The 13,671-nt window shown below is 41.3% G+C and overlaps 1 protein-coding gene across 20 annotated transcripts in view; it reads left to right on the forward strand.

Moving 5' to 3' along the window:
• Window positions 1-13,671, forward strand: part of ILDR2 (immunoglobulin like domain containing receptor 2) — a 170,909-nt gene that overhangs the window by 125,830 nt on the left and 31,408 nt on the right. For all 20 annotated transcript variants that reach the window (XM_085022524.1, XM_085022529.1, XM_085022533.1 and 17 more), the window contains one exon: window positions 632-751. In XM_085022524.1, the coding sequence (XP_084878650.1) occupies window positions 632-751 (120 nt within the window). The remainder of the gene's footprint in view (window positions 1-631; window positions 752-13,671) is intronic.

Raw genomic sequence — 13,671 nt, forward strand, 5'->3', positions numbered from 1 at the left:
AGAACTGAACTGAAATGGGTTGTAGGGAAAGCTTTATCAGTCACATACCTTATACCTTGACATCAGTCTGTATTGCCCTTTCCCTAACTTGGCAGACCTCCCTTGAAGTTCCTCTGCTGGGAGAAGGGGTGTAAGAGTACAAGTTGCAGAGCCAGGTCAATGCCGTGGCCCAGGTGGTTTTTTATCAGTTTAACCTTTTCACCTGGTCCCTAAAGCTTTGAACAAGAAAAGTTCCAAAGTGTGGTAGGACCTATTGGATGATTTGAATTTTGAAGAACTTCTGTCAAGCCAGCTCATTTCCAGTAGTCCAGAGTAATTCAGGAATTTATTTGGCTTTCAAGGGACCCCTGCAGGCCAGGTTGAAAGCAGTCTTCTATTCCTGAAGCCAGACTGGAATTAGACCAGTTTCTGGGAGTGCTCTAATTCTCTCACCTTAGGGATGCTAGATTTTATTATTGTTCGGTTGTTTGTTTCTTTGTTTTAAAGCAGACATCTTGTCAGCAGCCACCATCCAGGTAAAGAGATAGAATACTACAGACACCTAGAAGGGCCCACCTCTCACCCTCCATTGTTCAGTGTTGTCCTTCCAGAAGACAAGTGTAGGACCAGGTCCTTCTCTTTGTGATAACAGATGCGGATCTTCAAATTGGAAAACTCATGTGGGGAGACAGCGGACTCTATTACTGTATCATCACCACCCCTGATGACCTGGAGGGCAAGAACGAGGACTCAGTGGAACTGCTGGTGTTGGGTAAGTGAAAACCCTCAGTGACATTTTCATCGTAGACCGCTTGCACTGTTCCCGCCTCTCACTTCTCCCGGCAGGTTGCATACACAGGCTTTATCTTCTGTACACAGACAATCCAGTTATGGAATATGTTCTTTATGAGCAGTAGCTGGACTTATTATATTTTGTTTCTTGGCGGCTGTGGCCCCCTTTTTATAACATTGTCCTGAGGGTTTCTTCTGCTTTTTCAGCCCCACACCCCTTTCCACTTGCACCTTTAACCCTGACTTCTCTCTGCTATTATTCTTATCTTTTTATATGCTAATTGTTGAGAAAATGCCAGGCACCTTTGAAGCAGGGTAGAGACAGCTGAGAGATAAGGATTCACTGGTGTGGTGTGTTAAGATCTCCTGAGACAATGGGAATCTTTTCCCATTCAATTATCTCCACTTACGCCAATCTTAAGGAAAAATGGCTGTAAACTGTTAGTAATAAAAGGTGCCCTGTGAAAAGAGCTATTGGGAAGATAGACTAGTGTTTAATTGGAAGGCAAATTTCTTGAAACCTAAGTGTCTGAGTTATTCTCAAAGCGAATATAATCTAACCCTTATTAATATTAATTTCTTCATAAATGAAAACTCATTACTTTTGGCTACTATCCTCTTTTGTGAATTGGAGGAGTGTTAGCGGGCGATGACCTCCCTGTATGAAACTGAAAATTGAGCACATATTTCGTGATCTATAATTGTTGGTGGAAACCAGAAAATTAGAATAAGACATACTGAAATTGAGAAATGATATTAATTGGAGGAGGAAAGGTAAACCTTGAAGCCATTTTTCAAAAGAAATTACATCTTTTGTAGTGTCTAACAATTTAGGTAACAATTTAGGGGAGTATTTAAGGTGCTTTCTTTTATAGGCAAGTGAGGGTGAAGGTTAATTTTTACCTGCTGTAGGGAACTCCATGCCCAGGGAGGAAACAGAGTTTGCTACTTAGGATATTTAGTTTTACTCTATCATGACTTTTTCAAATCAGTTATTCTGCTGCCTTAATTTTGTAGTTTACAAAATGGATTAAGGTAATAATTATGTGTTAATGATTAACCCCTTAATTAATAATATTAGCCCTTTTTAGATGGTTGACTTAATTCAAATACATATTTCTTGAATCTAGTATATAAAGCATAACTGCTGTGATTTGGAAAAGAATGGGAACTATGACAGATATTCAAAAGGAAATTAAAAAAGTAAAAGGTTTATATTGACATTGTAAAAGAACACAGAGCGATCATATTTGAGATCCACTGTGACCCTAAATCTGAAGAGAATAAAAAGATAAAATTCTGCCTAATCACACAACTCAAATGGCCAAGTTGGAAGGAACAAGTGGCTCATTGAGCCTGCAATTAGCTAATTGTGAACACAGTTATTTGGCCAATGCAGTCATTTGCAGGAAAGTAATTGCCTGTGCAGGAAAAGGAGGCCAGGTAAAAACCACTTTAAATAATTTGGTCCTAGTTCTGCAAATGTGGAGAAATAAATAGAGTGAAAGCCTTGTCATCTGAGGATGTACTGAAGTGCACAAAGGGCATTGCTCTGGATGGAAACACACAAAGCAACCTGGGCAAAGATGCTGTCCTCGTGACTAAAAGGTGGGTGAAAGGAAGGCTCAGATGAAAGTGGCCAACAATGATGGAAGGAGCGAGAAGAACAGAAATCAGCGTTACTCTAAAAAGAATCATAAAGGGAAAGTGAGGACACTGCAGATCAGCTTATCACAGTAGAAACAGCATATCTGTGAGATCAACAAATAACGTTCTAGGGTTTGTGAGGAGGCAACAACATGCAATTCTGCTATGTTCCACGTTAATTAGGAATGTTCAAAGTGTGATAAATTTGCCACGTAAACTTTTTAGAGCAATACTTTCTGTGTTTGTTAATTAAAGAGGTTAGTTTGAAGCCTGTGACAGTTTTCTGGGTGCAGAAAGTATTATATTTACTTTCCAGATACAGCCTTCTGAGTCTTCTTTATCTGGATTCTCCTTTATAGAATTTTATGGAATTTTTCAATATACTGTCACAGTTTTAAAAACTCTAATTATTTGGTCATTATATCCTGTAGGCCTTTTTGTTAGGTATTCTTTTTATGTGAGACGAGGAGAGCAGCCTGATTTCTGAAGTCAACCTCAGGGAGATAAAGACCTCAGTGGGAAGGTAACTGGGTCCACAGTTGCCTAATTACAACCTCCACAAACCACTGGTTCAGTCATTGAACTTAACCTGAAGAATGGTTGGAGGGACTGGGAAGATTTGGTCTAAAGAAAGGAATTGGGAAAGGGAGCATGGCACATGTCTCCAGATATTCTGAAGTGAAATTATATAGAAGAGAGACTGGAAACTTACTCTGTCTGTGTGGCTGGGTAAAACCAGAACCAGGAGTGGAAGTTACATGGGGGATGTCCATCTCGGGATAAATAAAGAACTGTTAACAATTGGAGAGACATCTAAAGATGCAATAAGTGTTCTTAGGAGTAGTCATTTCTATATCCTTAAGAAGGTGGAGGATTTGTTATGAGTTATTATGTCAGGCACTTATGTATAGGGAAAGGTGTTCAATTAAGTCACTTTTGAGCTTTATTTCAATTTTTAAATTCTTCGATTAAAAAGTAGATGCACATGAGTGATGTGACAACCTTGATAAATGAGAAAACGACCTCCCAGGAATTCGATCCTCATGACAGAAATAAAAAGTATTACAGGTGGGTTATGAGAACATACAGGGTGATACTTACAGGAAGCCAGAGGGAGTAAACTGTGGGTCAGGGTTATAAGGACTAATTCCACAAGAATGAGAAGAAACTATTGATGGAGACTTGAAGGAGCTGAAATGTTAGCTGTTCTTGGAAGATGATTGCAATGGGGAGTAGAAAACTGGTTGGAATTACACATGACCAATTAGTAAGGAAAGATAGTTTAAAGGGATAAATCAGAGGCAAAGTTAAGAAGAATTGGGTTTTTTCATTATACGCATAAAGGTGAAGATGGAAAAGTTGATGCAGCAAGATGTCTTATGTGTCAGAGTAAGAAGTTTGGACTTCATCTGAAGACTTTGGGGAGCTAGTAGAGAAACCATAATGGAAGAATGAAATTAATCTCAGGGTCAGAACAATAACTAGCAGCAGGGTAGACAATGTGTTAGAGTTCTAGAACAGAGGGACTGGTTATGGCACTGCTGCAGCAGCACAGATGATAACTTATGATATTCTAAACCAGAATAATGATTTGAGAAGAGACAACATAGAAACATTTCTGAAATGGAAGTGGTGGATCTTGGTGACTAATGCATTTTTAAAAAATGAGAGAGAGGGCTGAGTCAAAGAACACCATAGTTTCTAGCTAGCTGGGTAGCCAACTGTTCCACCACCCAAGAGAGAAGCCACAGGTTGGAAAGCAGGTTGAAAGGCGGGAGAATGCGTTTGATCTTGACATGTGGAATAGAGATGCCTCGCTGACAATTAGAAATATAAGTCTGTACATGTACGTGTAACTGGGTCACCATGCTGTACAGTAGAAAAAAATTGTATTGGGGAAATAACAATTTATATATATGTGTATATATATATATATGTGTATATATATATATACATATACACATATATATATAGAAAAGAAACCAAAAAAAAAAAAAAAGAAATGTAAGTCTGGAACTTGGTGAAGAAATAAGGGTTTGTGATAATAGATTTGAGAGTCATAAGTGATAGTCACAACAATGAAAGAATAGATGAGTCACCAGGAAGATTATATAAAGTGAAAAGGGCCAAGGACAGAACCGTATCAGTCTTCTGTTCTAGCTCAACTTCATGTGAGTGGTAACACTGGTACTGCATGTATACTTGTCCTGATTTCCCCTGCAACACTGGATGCTTCTCAATAGCACTGAACCATGAACTCTTCAGAGGCAAGGACCAGTTCTCATTCATCTTTCTATCTGCAATGCTTGGCAGAATGTCTAGAATAAAGAAGCTTGAGAGAATTTTTAAAGTGATAAATGAACAGAATCTGTAACTAATATTTACTTTGTGCCTCTTCGTCAGTGCTGAGTATATATTTGCTGACTTATGAAGTGTTAATACAATAAACATCTACAGTTTTCCAGTGAGATATAATGCAGTTTAATCTCACTGGTCATGATTCTTTTTTTTTTTTTTTCAGTTTTTTTTTTCCCACTGTACAGCAAGGGGATGAAGTTATCCTTACATGTATATATTACATTTACATTTTTTTCCCCACCCTTTGTTGTGTTGCAACATGAGTATCTAGACATAGTTCTCAATGCTATTCAGCAGGATCTCCTTGTAAATCTATTCTAAGTTGTGTCTGATAAGCCCAAGCTCCCGATCCCTCCCACTCCCTCCCTCTCCCATCAGGCAGCCACAAGTCTCTTCTCCAAGTCCATGATTTTCTTTTCTGAGGAGATGTTCATTTGTGCTGGATATTAGATTCCAGTTATAAGCGATATCATATGGTATTTGTCTTTGTCTTTCTGGCTTATTTCACTCAGGATGAGATTCTCTAGTTCCATCCATGTTGCTGCAAATGGCATTATGTCATCCTTTTTTATGGCTGAGTAGTATTCCATTGTGTATATATACCACATCTTCCGAATCCAATCATCTGTCGATGGACATTTGGGTTGTTTCCATGTCCTGGCTATTATGAATAGTGCTGCAATGAACATGCGGGTGCATGTGTCTCTTTTAAGTAGAGTTTTGTCCAGATAGATGCCCAAGAGTGGGATTGCAGGGTCATATGGAAGTTCTATGTATAGATTTCTAAGGTATCTCCAAACTGTTCTCCATAGTGGCTGTACCAGTTTACATTCCCACCAGCAGTGCAGGAGGGTTCCCTTTTCTTCACAACCCCTTCAGCACTTGTTGTTTGTGGATTTATTGATGATGGCCATTCTGACTGGTGTGAGGTGGTATCTTATGGTAGTTTTGATTTGCATTTCTTTTATAATCAACGATGTTGAGCATTTTTTCATGTGTTTGCTGGCCATCTGTATATCTTCCTTGGAGAAATGTCTATTCAGGTCTTTTGCCCATTTTTCCATTGATTGATTGGCTTTTTTGCTGTTGGGTTGTATAAGTTGCTTATATATTCTAGAGATTAAGCCCTTGTCGGTTGCATCATTTGAAACTATTTTCTTCCATTCTTAAAGTTGTCTTTTTGTTTTCTTTTTGGTTTCTGGTCATGATTCTTTATCTGAGTTTTTACTATTATTAGAGGTAGATCCATCAGGGATTGGGTAGACAGCAACAGAAGCGGACTGGCTAACTGAGGCAAGAAAAGAATGCATGTTAAAAGAGAAAGTAAGAGTAGAAAATCAGTCTCCAAAAAGGGTAGTATATTAAGGTGACACTTGTTGGCTTCTGTAAACAACCCCCGAATCTAAGTGACTTACCACAATGGAAGTTCATTACTTCATCTTGTGGTTAGGAGGCTTACCCAGAAGCTCACTTGCAAGTCATGTGTAGGTGTCTAGGCTTCTCCATTGTTGAGCTTGCCGTATTGGAGCATTTCACTTCCAGCTGCACAGAAAGAAAAAGTGAGGAAGGTCATGTGGAACTTTTTAGGGGTCAGGTCTATTCAGTGACCTGAATTACTTCTGTTGTTTTGTTTGTGCCTCGGAAGAAAATAAAAATGTTTTGATGAACACAGCACAGTCCCTGCCCTGCCAGAGGTGTCCCAGGGTCCATGTAATAAGAATTAATAGACAATATCTTTAGGGGTCCATGGACATAAAAAAGAAACTCAATTCTTTTATTCTTTTTTTTTTTTTTTTCTTTTTAGGGCCGCACCTACAGCATATGAAGTTCCCAGGCTAGGGATCGAATTGGAGCTACAGCTGCTGGCCTGTGCCACAGCCACAGCAACACGGGATCCAAGCAGAGTCTGCGGCCTATACCACAGCTCATGGCAATGTGGGATCCTTAACCCACTGGGCAAGGCCAGGGATGGAACATGTGTCCTCATCTATATTAGTTGGGTTTGTTTCTCCTGAGCCACAGTGGGAACTCCTTCAACTCTTTTTTTCTGATCTTGCATTTTCTCACTCAAGAATCAGTCTCAGGAGAGAGAGTCCCATTGGCCCTATTGGGCAGGTGCCCACCGCTTGGCCTTTGCTGATTAGAGGCTTTAGATGGCTAGTCCATCAAGTTATGGAGAAGAATCAGTTCCTCAAAGTAAACTGGGTTACTGTTACCAAAAAAGGAAGAATGAATTTTTTTTTTTTTTTTTTTTTTCCCACTGTACAGCAAGGGGGTCAGGTCATCCTTAGATGTATACATTGCAGTTACAGTTTTTTCCCCCACCCTTTCTTCTGTTGCGACATGAGAAGAATGAATTTTTTTGAGATGCCCCCCAAAAGCAATACATACCCACCAAAGTGATGTTATTACTAAATCTACTATTAATATTAATGTATACAGATAATGATTTGAGTTCACAAAATTTTTCTGTAATAACCTTGTAAGAGAGCAGGCATTATTTTCTTTGTTTTCCAAATGAAGAAATTAGTGTTCAGGTTTTGAAACTATTATCCCAGTGGCGGGGGGGGAAAGGGTTATTGATCTAATGCAAGTGTTTGATTCCCAGCCTCATCTCTATCCATGATACCACATGACCTATCTATATTAAGCCTTAGAATGCTCCCCTGCATAAGCCATGTTTTAAAAAAATGTGGTTGCTGCTTGAGGCCATAGATAATGATTTTTACTTGTCCCAGATTTTCTTTAGTATTTCATTTTATTTCTCAGTGACACTGCCTGTAACCATTGACCTAGGCCCTCACTTCAAAGACAGAGTTGTTCTTGCCTAGGTTGCATACCTCCCCACTGAGCATGCTTTTTCCCATACATCTGAAGCATCTACAAATCACTGCGGATGCTTCTCTTAGAGGTTTCAGAAATATCCAAAGATGTGGTTCAGAGAAATGGGAAGACAACCACTGATTCCAAATTAAACACAAAAACTATACAGAACACTCTTTAGTCTCTTTTTGATGATTCAGAAGGTAGAGTCATTCTGAAGTTGGAAATGCACGTGGTGTTTTGGGTGCTTTGAGATGACAGTAACAGATACCTTAGAAATATTTAGACAGGCGTTTGGGATCGTAGGGCCATACCAGCAGAGAGACCCAGAAGGTGGAAGTGCTCAGAAATCTGCCACCCTGAGATTAGGCATTGGTCTAGGATTAGTGGCAGGAACGGTCTGTTTATAACCTGGAACCATGCCACTGTTTGGATAGGAATAAAGTTCTCTCGGGCAGCTCCAGCTGGCAGGAAAAGAACTTCGCCATTCAGGAAGGCTCAAGTTGGGAAGTTGTTATTTTAAAATCTAAAAGCAGCTCGCCTTGTTCTTACTTTTCTCTATACACAATATAAAGGCCTGACCCCTTCTTTCTGATGTCTGATGTGGTGGCTTGTTTTTAAGGGCCAAGTAGAAAAAGGAGGGAAAGGGCCCCAGTGGAAACAAATATGGCTGGATGAACACTTGTACCTCAGGACCAAGAAAAGAATAACAGGATGTGAGCCAAGAGTGTTCAGAATTAAAGCTAAGGAAGACTTTTCTAATGGTAAATAACAATTTTTGAAATTATAGAGACTCCCTTTCTGATCAGCTGTCAACCTGGAACTTGTTCTCTTGTCCAGGATATTGGGACAAACAAGATGGCTTTAGAGTCCTTCTATAATTGTGAATTTATCTAAAAGATCCCCAAATTGCAGAATTAATTCTCTGTATAGGGTGATGCCCCAAAGACTCTTGTCTTGTTTTGTTTTAATATTGTTTCTGTTTTAGGAAAAAATGATTCCTGTTGATTATAAATATTTCAAACAAAACAGAAAAATACAAAATAAGAAAATAATTTCCTAAAACCTCACCATCCAGAGCTAACTGTTCTGCAGAACCCTTTTAATGGCAGGGAATAGATTCTCAAACTGACTTAGGGGAAATTCTTGGCTTAGGTAGCCAATAAGTCCAGGGGTATCCTAGTTTCAAACATGGCTGAATACTAGTGTTCAGGTTATGTTCTAAAGAATCTCTGTCTTCTCTGCGTCAGCTTCATTCTCAGGCAGTCTGTCTCCACTTGGGCCAGACATGGCCTCCAGCAGGTCCAAGCGTCCATGGTCTTTAACACCTTCCATCTCAGGAAACTTAGTTGCCTCTCTCCATAGTTTCAGCAAAAGTCTTCTTGTTCAGGGTGGGCCCTGCATTGGGATAGGAATGTAAGGTACACTAGCTCAAAATGAACCCAGTGAATTGAAGGGAAAAGGAATAGCTTCCTAAAAAGAAATTGGGCATTTGTTTCCAAATGAAGAAGAAAAGAATGCCAGGCAGGCAAAAAACACACACTGTTAATATTTTGTGGAATTCATCAATTTCTGCATCTTTATAGGCCAAATGCAATGCTATTCCAAGGAGGCCTGAAATAGGCTTGCTCCCAGCAACCCTTGTGAGTAAGGTGCTAAGTTGGGATTGATTCTTCTCTATGAAGGTAATGCCACAGAATTACCTTTGTGTTTCTGTCATGCTTCTATTTTTCCTCCCATCTTCTCCTGTGAGTTCCCCAAAAGAACGGCTATTACCTAGACAAGAGGTGGAGAAACAGGCAGCACTAATTTTTTTAAAAATCAAGTCGTTCACAATACTGTGCCTGAAATTGTTATTCTGGTCTAAAATCAACCTTTGCACCCATTATTATTATTATTATTGGTCTTTTTGTCTTTTTAGGGCCGCACCACGACATATGGAGGTTCCCGGGCTAGGGGTCTAATCAGAGCTATAGCTGCCGGCCTACGCCAGAGCCACAGCAATGCCAGATCCGAGCCTCGTCTGCGACCTACACCACAGCTCACGGCAACACCAGATCCTTAACCCACTGAGTGAGGCCAGGGATTGAACCCACAACCTCATGGTTCCCAGTCAGATTCGTTTCTGCTATGCCACGATGGGAACTCCCCATTAGTATTATAAAGCCACTAAGAATAAGAAATTAGGGAATTCTTGGGAGGGAACATCTCAGAACTTGTGATCAGCTTTAGGGATTTTTGATGGGAGTTTGTTTCTGTAGCTTTGCAGAAATACTCAAGCACTTACCTCTGTGTTAATGCTGCCTCAGTTTGACTCCATCCTACCCTGCCACCGTGACATGAGTTCTGCCTGTTTTGAAAGGCTACTTGTTGCCAAGACTCCCCCTCCCCCTTCTCTTCCTCTGCCAGCCTCAGCCCATTGCTGCTAACCAAGGAGATTTACCGATTAAGAAGGGCTTCAGCTCAGAGAGTTCCCATGGCAACAGCCTCCTCGGAGGTCTTTGTTGCCTGCTAAAACTTTGATCTCTGATAGTGGCTTCTGCTGTTTCTCTCCGAAGATTCACAAACAGAGGAAGAGGGGGAAAGAATTAGAGAAGAAGAATGGAAAGTTTACTCTTAGCAGAAAGAAGAGAAGGAATTAATTACAGAGCCACACTCTAGCCATAAATCGAGGGTTACTCCTTTGGAACATCGTTTGATTTGGAGACATATTTTCGTTTGTAGACTTGATTATACTTCCAAGATCTTGGCTTCACTTGAAAGACTTCAAGTGGAGTTGATTCTTCTAGTAGGACGGGCCTATTCTATCCTTGGATTTCCAGAACAGCACTGGCTCCCATGAAAGGAGAGACACAGAACTAATAACGGGAGGGAGCTTTTTAGACTTTATAGCCCCACTGTCTTTTCTTCTAGCCCTCTCTCCTAGTTCTGGCCTACTCTGCCCTGAGTTGCCTAGATGTCTCTGTTGGTCTTGGTTTTAAAAAGAACCAGAAAAATGTGTTGAAGGGATGGAGGAGAAGGAAGAGCCAGAGAGTGAGCCAGGCATCAGGTGGAATCTAATTCTGGTTAATGGCCGTCAATAATGAGCTTTCTACCATCTGAGGAGTGAAATGGGGTTTGTGGTTGTTGTAAGGATCATACCTTTTACCTTTTGCAAGAAGCCCCCTATGGCCTTCAGACCTTCCTAGTACATTATCACAATCTTACTTTTTGGTAGGCACCATGGAATGGAGTCAGTTTTACTTCATGCGTGATTTGTATTTAAATTATGATTTAACTTTTAACCAGTCTTTTTTGCCTCTTATGTCTTTAGCAGAGTGAGGATACAATATAAATAAATGACAGTTTGTCCCTCTAAAAATTACTGCCTTTTGGTAAAGTATTGCATTTCTGAAGCAATGAGAGAACAATACAAGAATATATTAAAACTGTGTTTGATAGTAAATATCTAGGCTATTGATTCTCAAGAGGGTCCTATTCCCAGCACCCCCCCACCCCCGCCCCAGGAGATACTTGGCAATGTCTGGAAACATTTTGGTTGTCACAGCTTGTGGGGTGCTATGGCATCTAGTGAATAGAGACCAAGGAGACTGCTGAATATCCTACAAGGCAGGGGATAGCCCTCCTGCCCCCAACAGGAATATCTGGCCCCAAAAGTCAATAGTGCCTAGGTTGCAAAACCCTGATCTTGGCTAAAGATCAGTTTGGATACTGGATACTCTTCTACCGTGAAGAGCATGGTTTTGGGGGTCAGATATCTGTTGACTCAGTGCAGCAGTATGACCTTCGATAAAGTCAATGTTGTTGAGTCTCCATTTCCTTATCTGTAAAAATAGGGGAGGGGAAAATAAAAGTTACAAGGAGACAGATTGTGAGGATTAAAAAGCGCATAATATGAACCGAGTGAATATCAGTTCATTCTCTTACCCCTTCCCATCCCCCACATCTCATTGCCAGTGTGTCATCTCTAATCCGAGGGAACCCTCTTTAGGGAATTCTGTGTTCCTCTTTAGACAGCTGATTTCCTTTTAGCCCTTTCCATAGGCAGAGGCTTTAAGGAGCCATCTGTGAATCGGCAATCCTATTACTAATAGATTCATGTTTTCTCAGTCACATCTGTGCAGTGCCTTGCGAGTGGTGACCCTAATCAGCCCTGTGGGAATCTTCCTGCTAGTGGGTTTCCGGGCATTCTGTCCCAGCATGATATCTTTTGGTTGCTATGTTTTGGTAGCTGTTGGAATCCGCAACTTCTCAGTTAATGTCGGGGTGTTTACACCCAACCTGAATATAAGGATTAGGTCACACAGGACATTCGAAGAAGTCTGGAAGGGTTTGGGGAACACCCAAGTCTTGGATTAGAATCTGCATTGGCCTGGAAAGACTGTAGATAGGGGGACTTTAAAATTTATCATCCAAACTAGGATACTTTTGAGAGTGGAAAGGGTAGACTTTTAACACTCTATGTCAAGACAATAGCATACTGGTATGATGGTCACTCCATCTTTAGAGATCACCTGGAAAGTTCTTTTTTTGACTGAAAAAAACAGAAGATCCAGGGGAGCTGGGAGCAATTTAGTTTCAGTTCACCTTCACCTGCTAAATCCTAGATGTTAGCTGGCATTCTGTTCAAGGGGACATAGGGATGTGCACATCTCCATTGTCTTACTAGAAGCAAGCAAAGAGGTGGTGGTTTGCGGTAATAGTTGATTGAAAATATGCAGTAAGATTTCTGAAGGGTAAGGGGGGTCCTTTCAGGCTCTTCTTCCCTGCCCTGGGTTGTAAAGAGAACAAATGAGGTCTTGAAGGCACTGTTCGCCCTCCCTTCGCGCCCACCCCCCCATCCCGCCAGCCACCCAGTCCCCCCAACCCCCCGCTATAACTGCTCACCCCTCCCCCGCCCCTGCTCCCTCGCAGCCTTTATCCCGCCTCACTATTTTTGCTTCACTTGTTGCTCATCACTGTGGGAGGAAACTCGGCCTTCAATTAGCCCGCATTCCTGAAGCCCGCGGTTGCCTTGGTTACCCGGGTGGGAGCTGGAGCAGCTGGGTCAGCCCGACAGCCTCATTGTAGTTGACGGACCCAGGCGAGAGGCAAAAATGCAAAGCCTGTGCGGGAGGAGGGAGGGGACCGGGCCCAGCAGAGGGGAGGCACTGGGGGCCCACAGGAGAGTGGGTGTCACCTAGCAATCGGCTCAGCCCTCGAAAGAAAGAATGGCAGCCCTTCAAAGCCAGCCAGGAGAGAGTCATGGCATTTTTTTTCTCCAAAGCCAGCTGCTTCTATTCAAGTGTTCAGGTTTGCCTTCACACGGGGGCAGTGCCTCTGAGTTTGCTCTGGGAAATGCTCCATGCTCAAGCCCCTCATACTAAGAGGGGAGGACTGGCCATGGGGGAGAGGGCAGGAACTTTGACAATCCAAGACCTAACAAGCTGTGTGCTCTTACTGGCCTGCCTCGGACTACCTGGGTTTTTTTAGTTCAGGAAACTAGCCATTCTTGATATCTTTGCATCTAAGGTGTCTGTGCCCGTCTGATGGATGAGCATGGTGGGCTCAGGAAATCACACCGGGCACCAAAAAACTCAATTTCCTCCTTCCATTAAATCCTACCCTCCTCCACATCATTTTGGAGTCAAATCTAGCTGTCTTTGGCATTTCATCTCAGGCCAACTTGAGCATGTTGTATTACGAATAATACTTTGCATCTATTCACTCTTTGGGGCTAGAGGCTTGATCAATTTAGCACTTTGCAAAGGCAGAGTGCTTTGCAATTGTTTTTATTATTGTTTATTAGTTTATAGCAGCATGGTGAATGCCTTTTAATTAGCTCATATTGTGTTATATTCAGTAATCATTTTCTGGTCACATCTTTAAAAGGTGCTGAAATTGTTAACCATCTCCGACACTCGTATATTCAAAAATCATACTTTAACAATGTAAGTAGAGCAATAATGCCACAAACACAAATTTCCAGATTGCTCACTGGAACTACTGGGAGACTAGAAGTGCTGCCCATTTCAAACATTTCTAAATTAAGAATAAGCAAAGCTTGAGGAGGAGTGAGATATCAGGAAGAAA

Source organism: Sus scrofa, chromosome 4, assembly GCF_054392235.1.
Source record: "Sus scrofa isolate SSC_HxYL_T2T_F1_AM1 chromosome 4, Sscrofa_HxYL_maternal_Yorkshire_Landrace_v2.0, whole genome shotgun sequence".
Taxonomy (NCBI): domain Eukaryota; kingdom Metazoa; phylum Chordata; class Mammalia; order Artiodactyla; family Suidae; genus Sus; species Sus scrofa.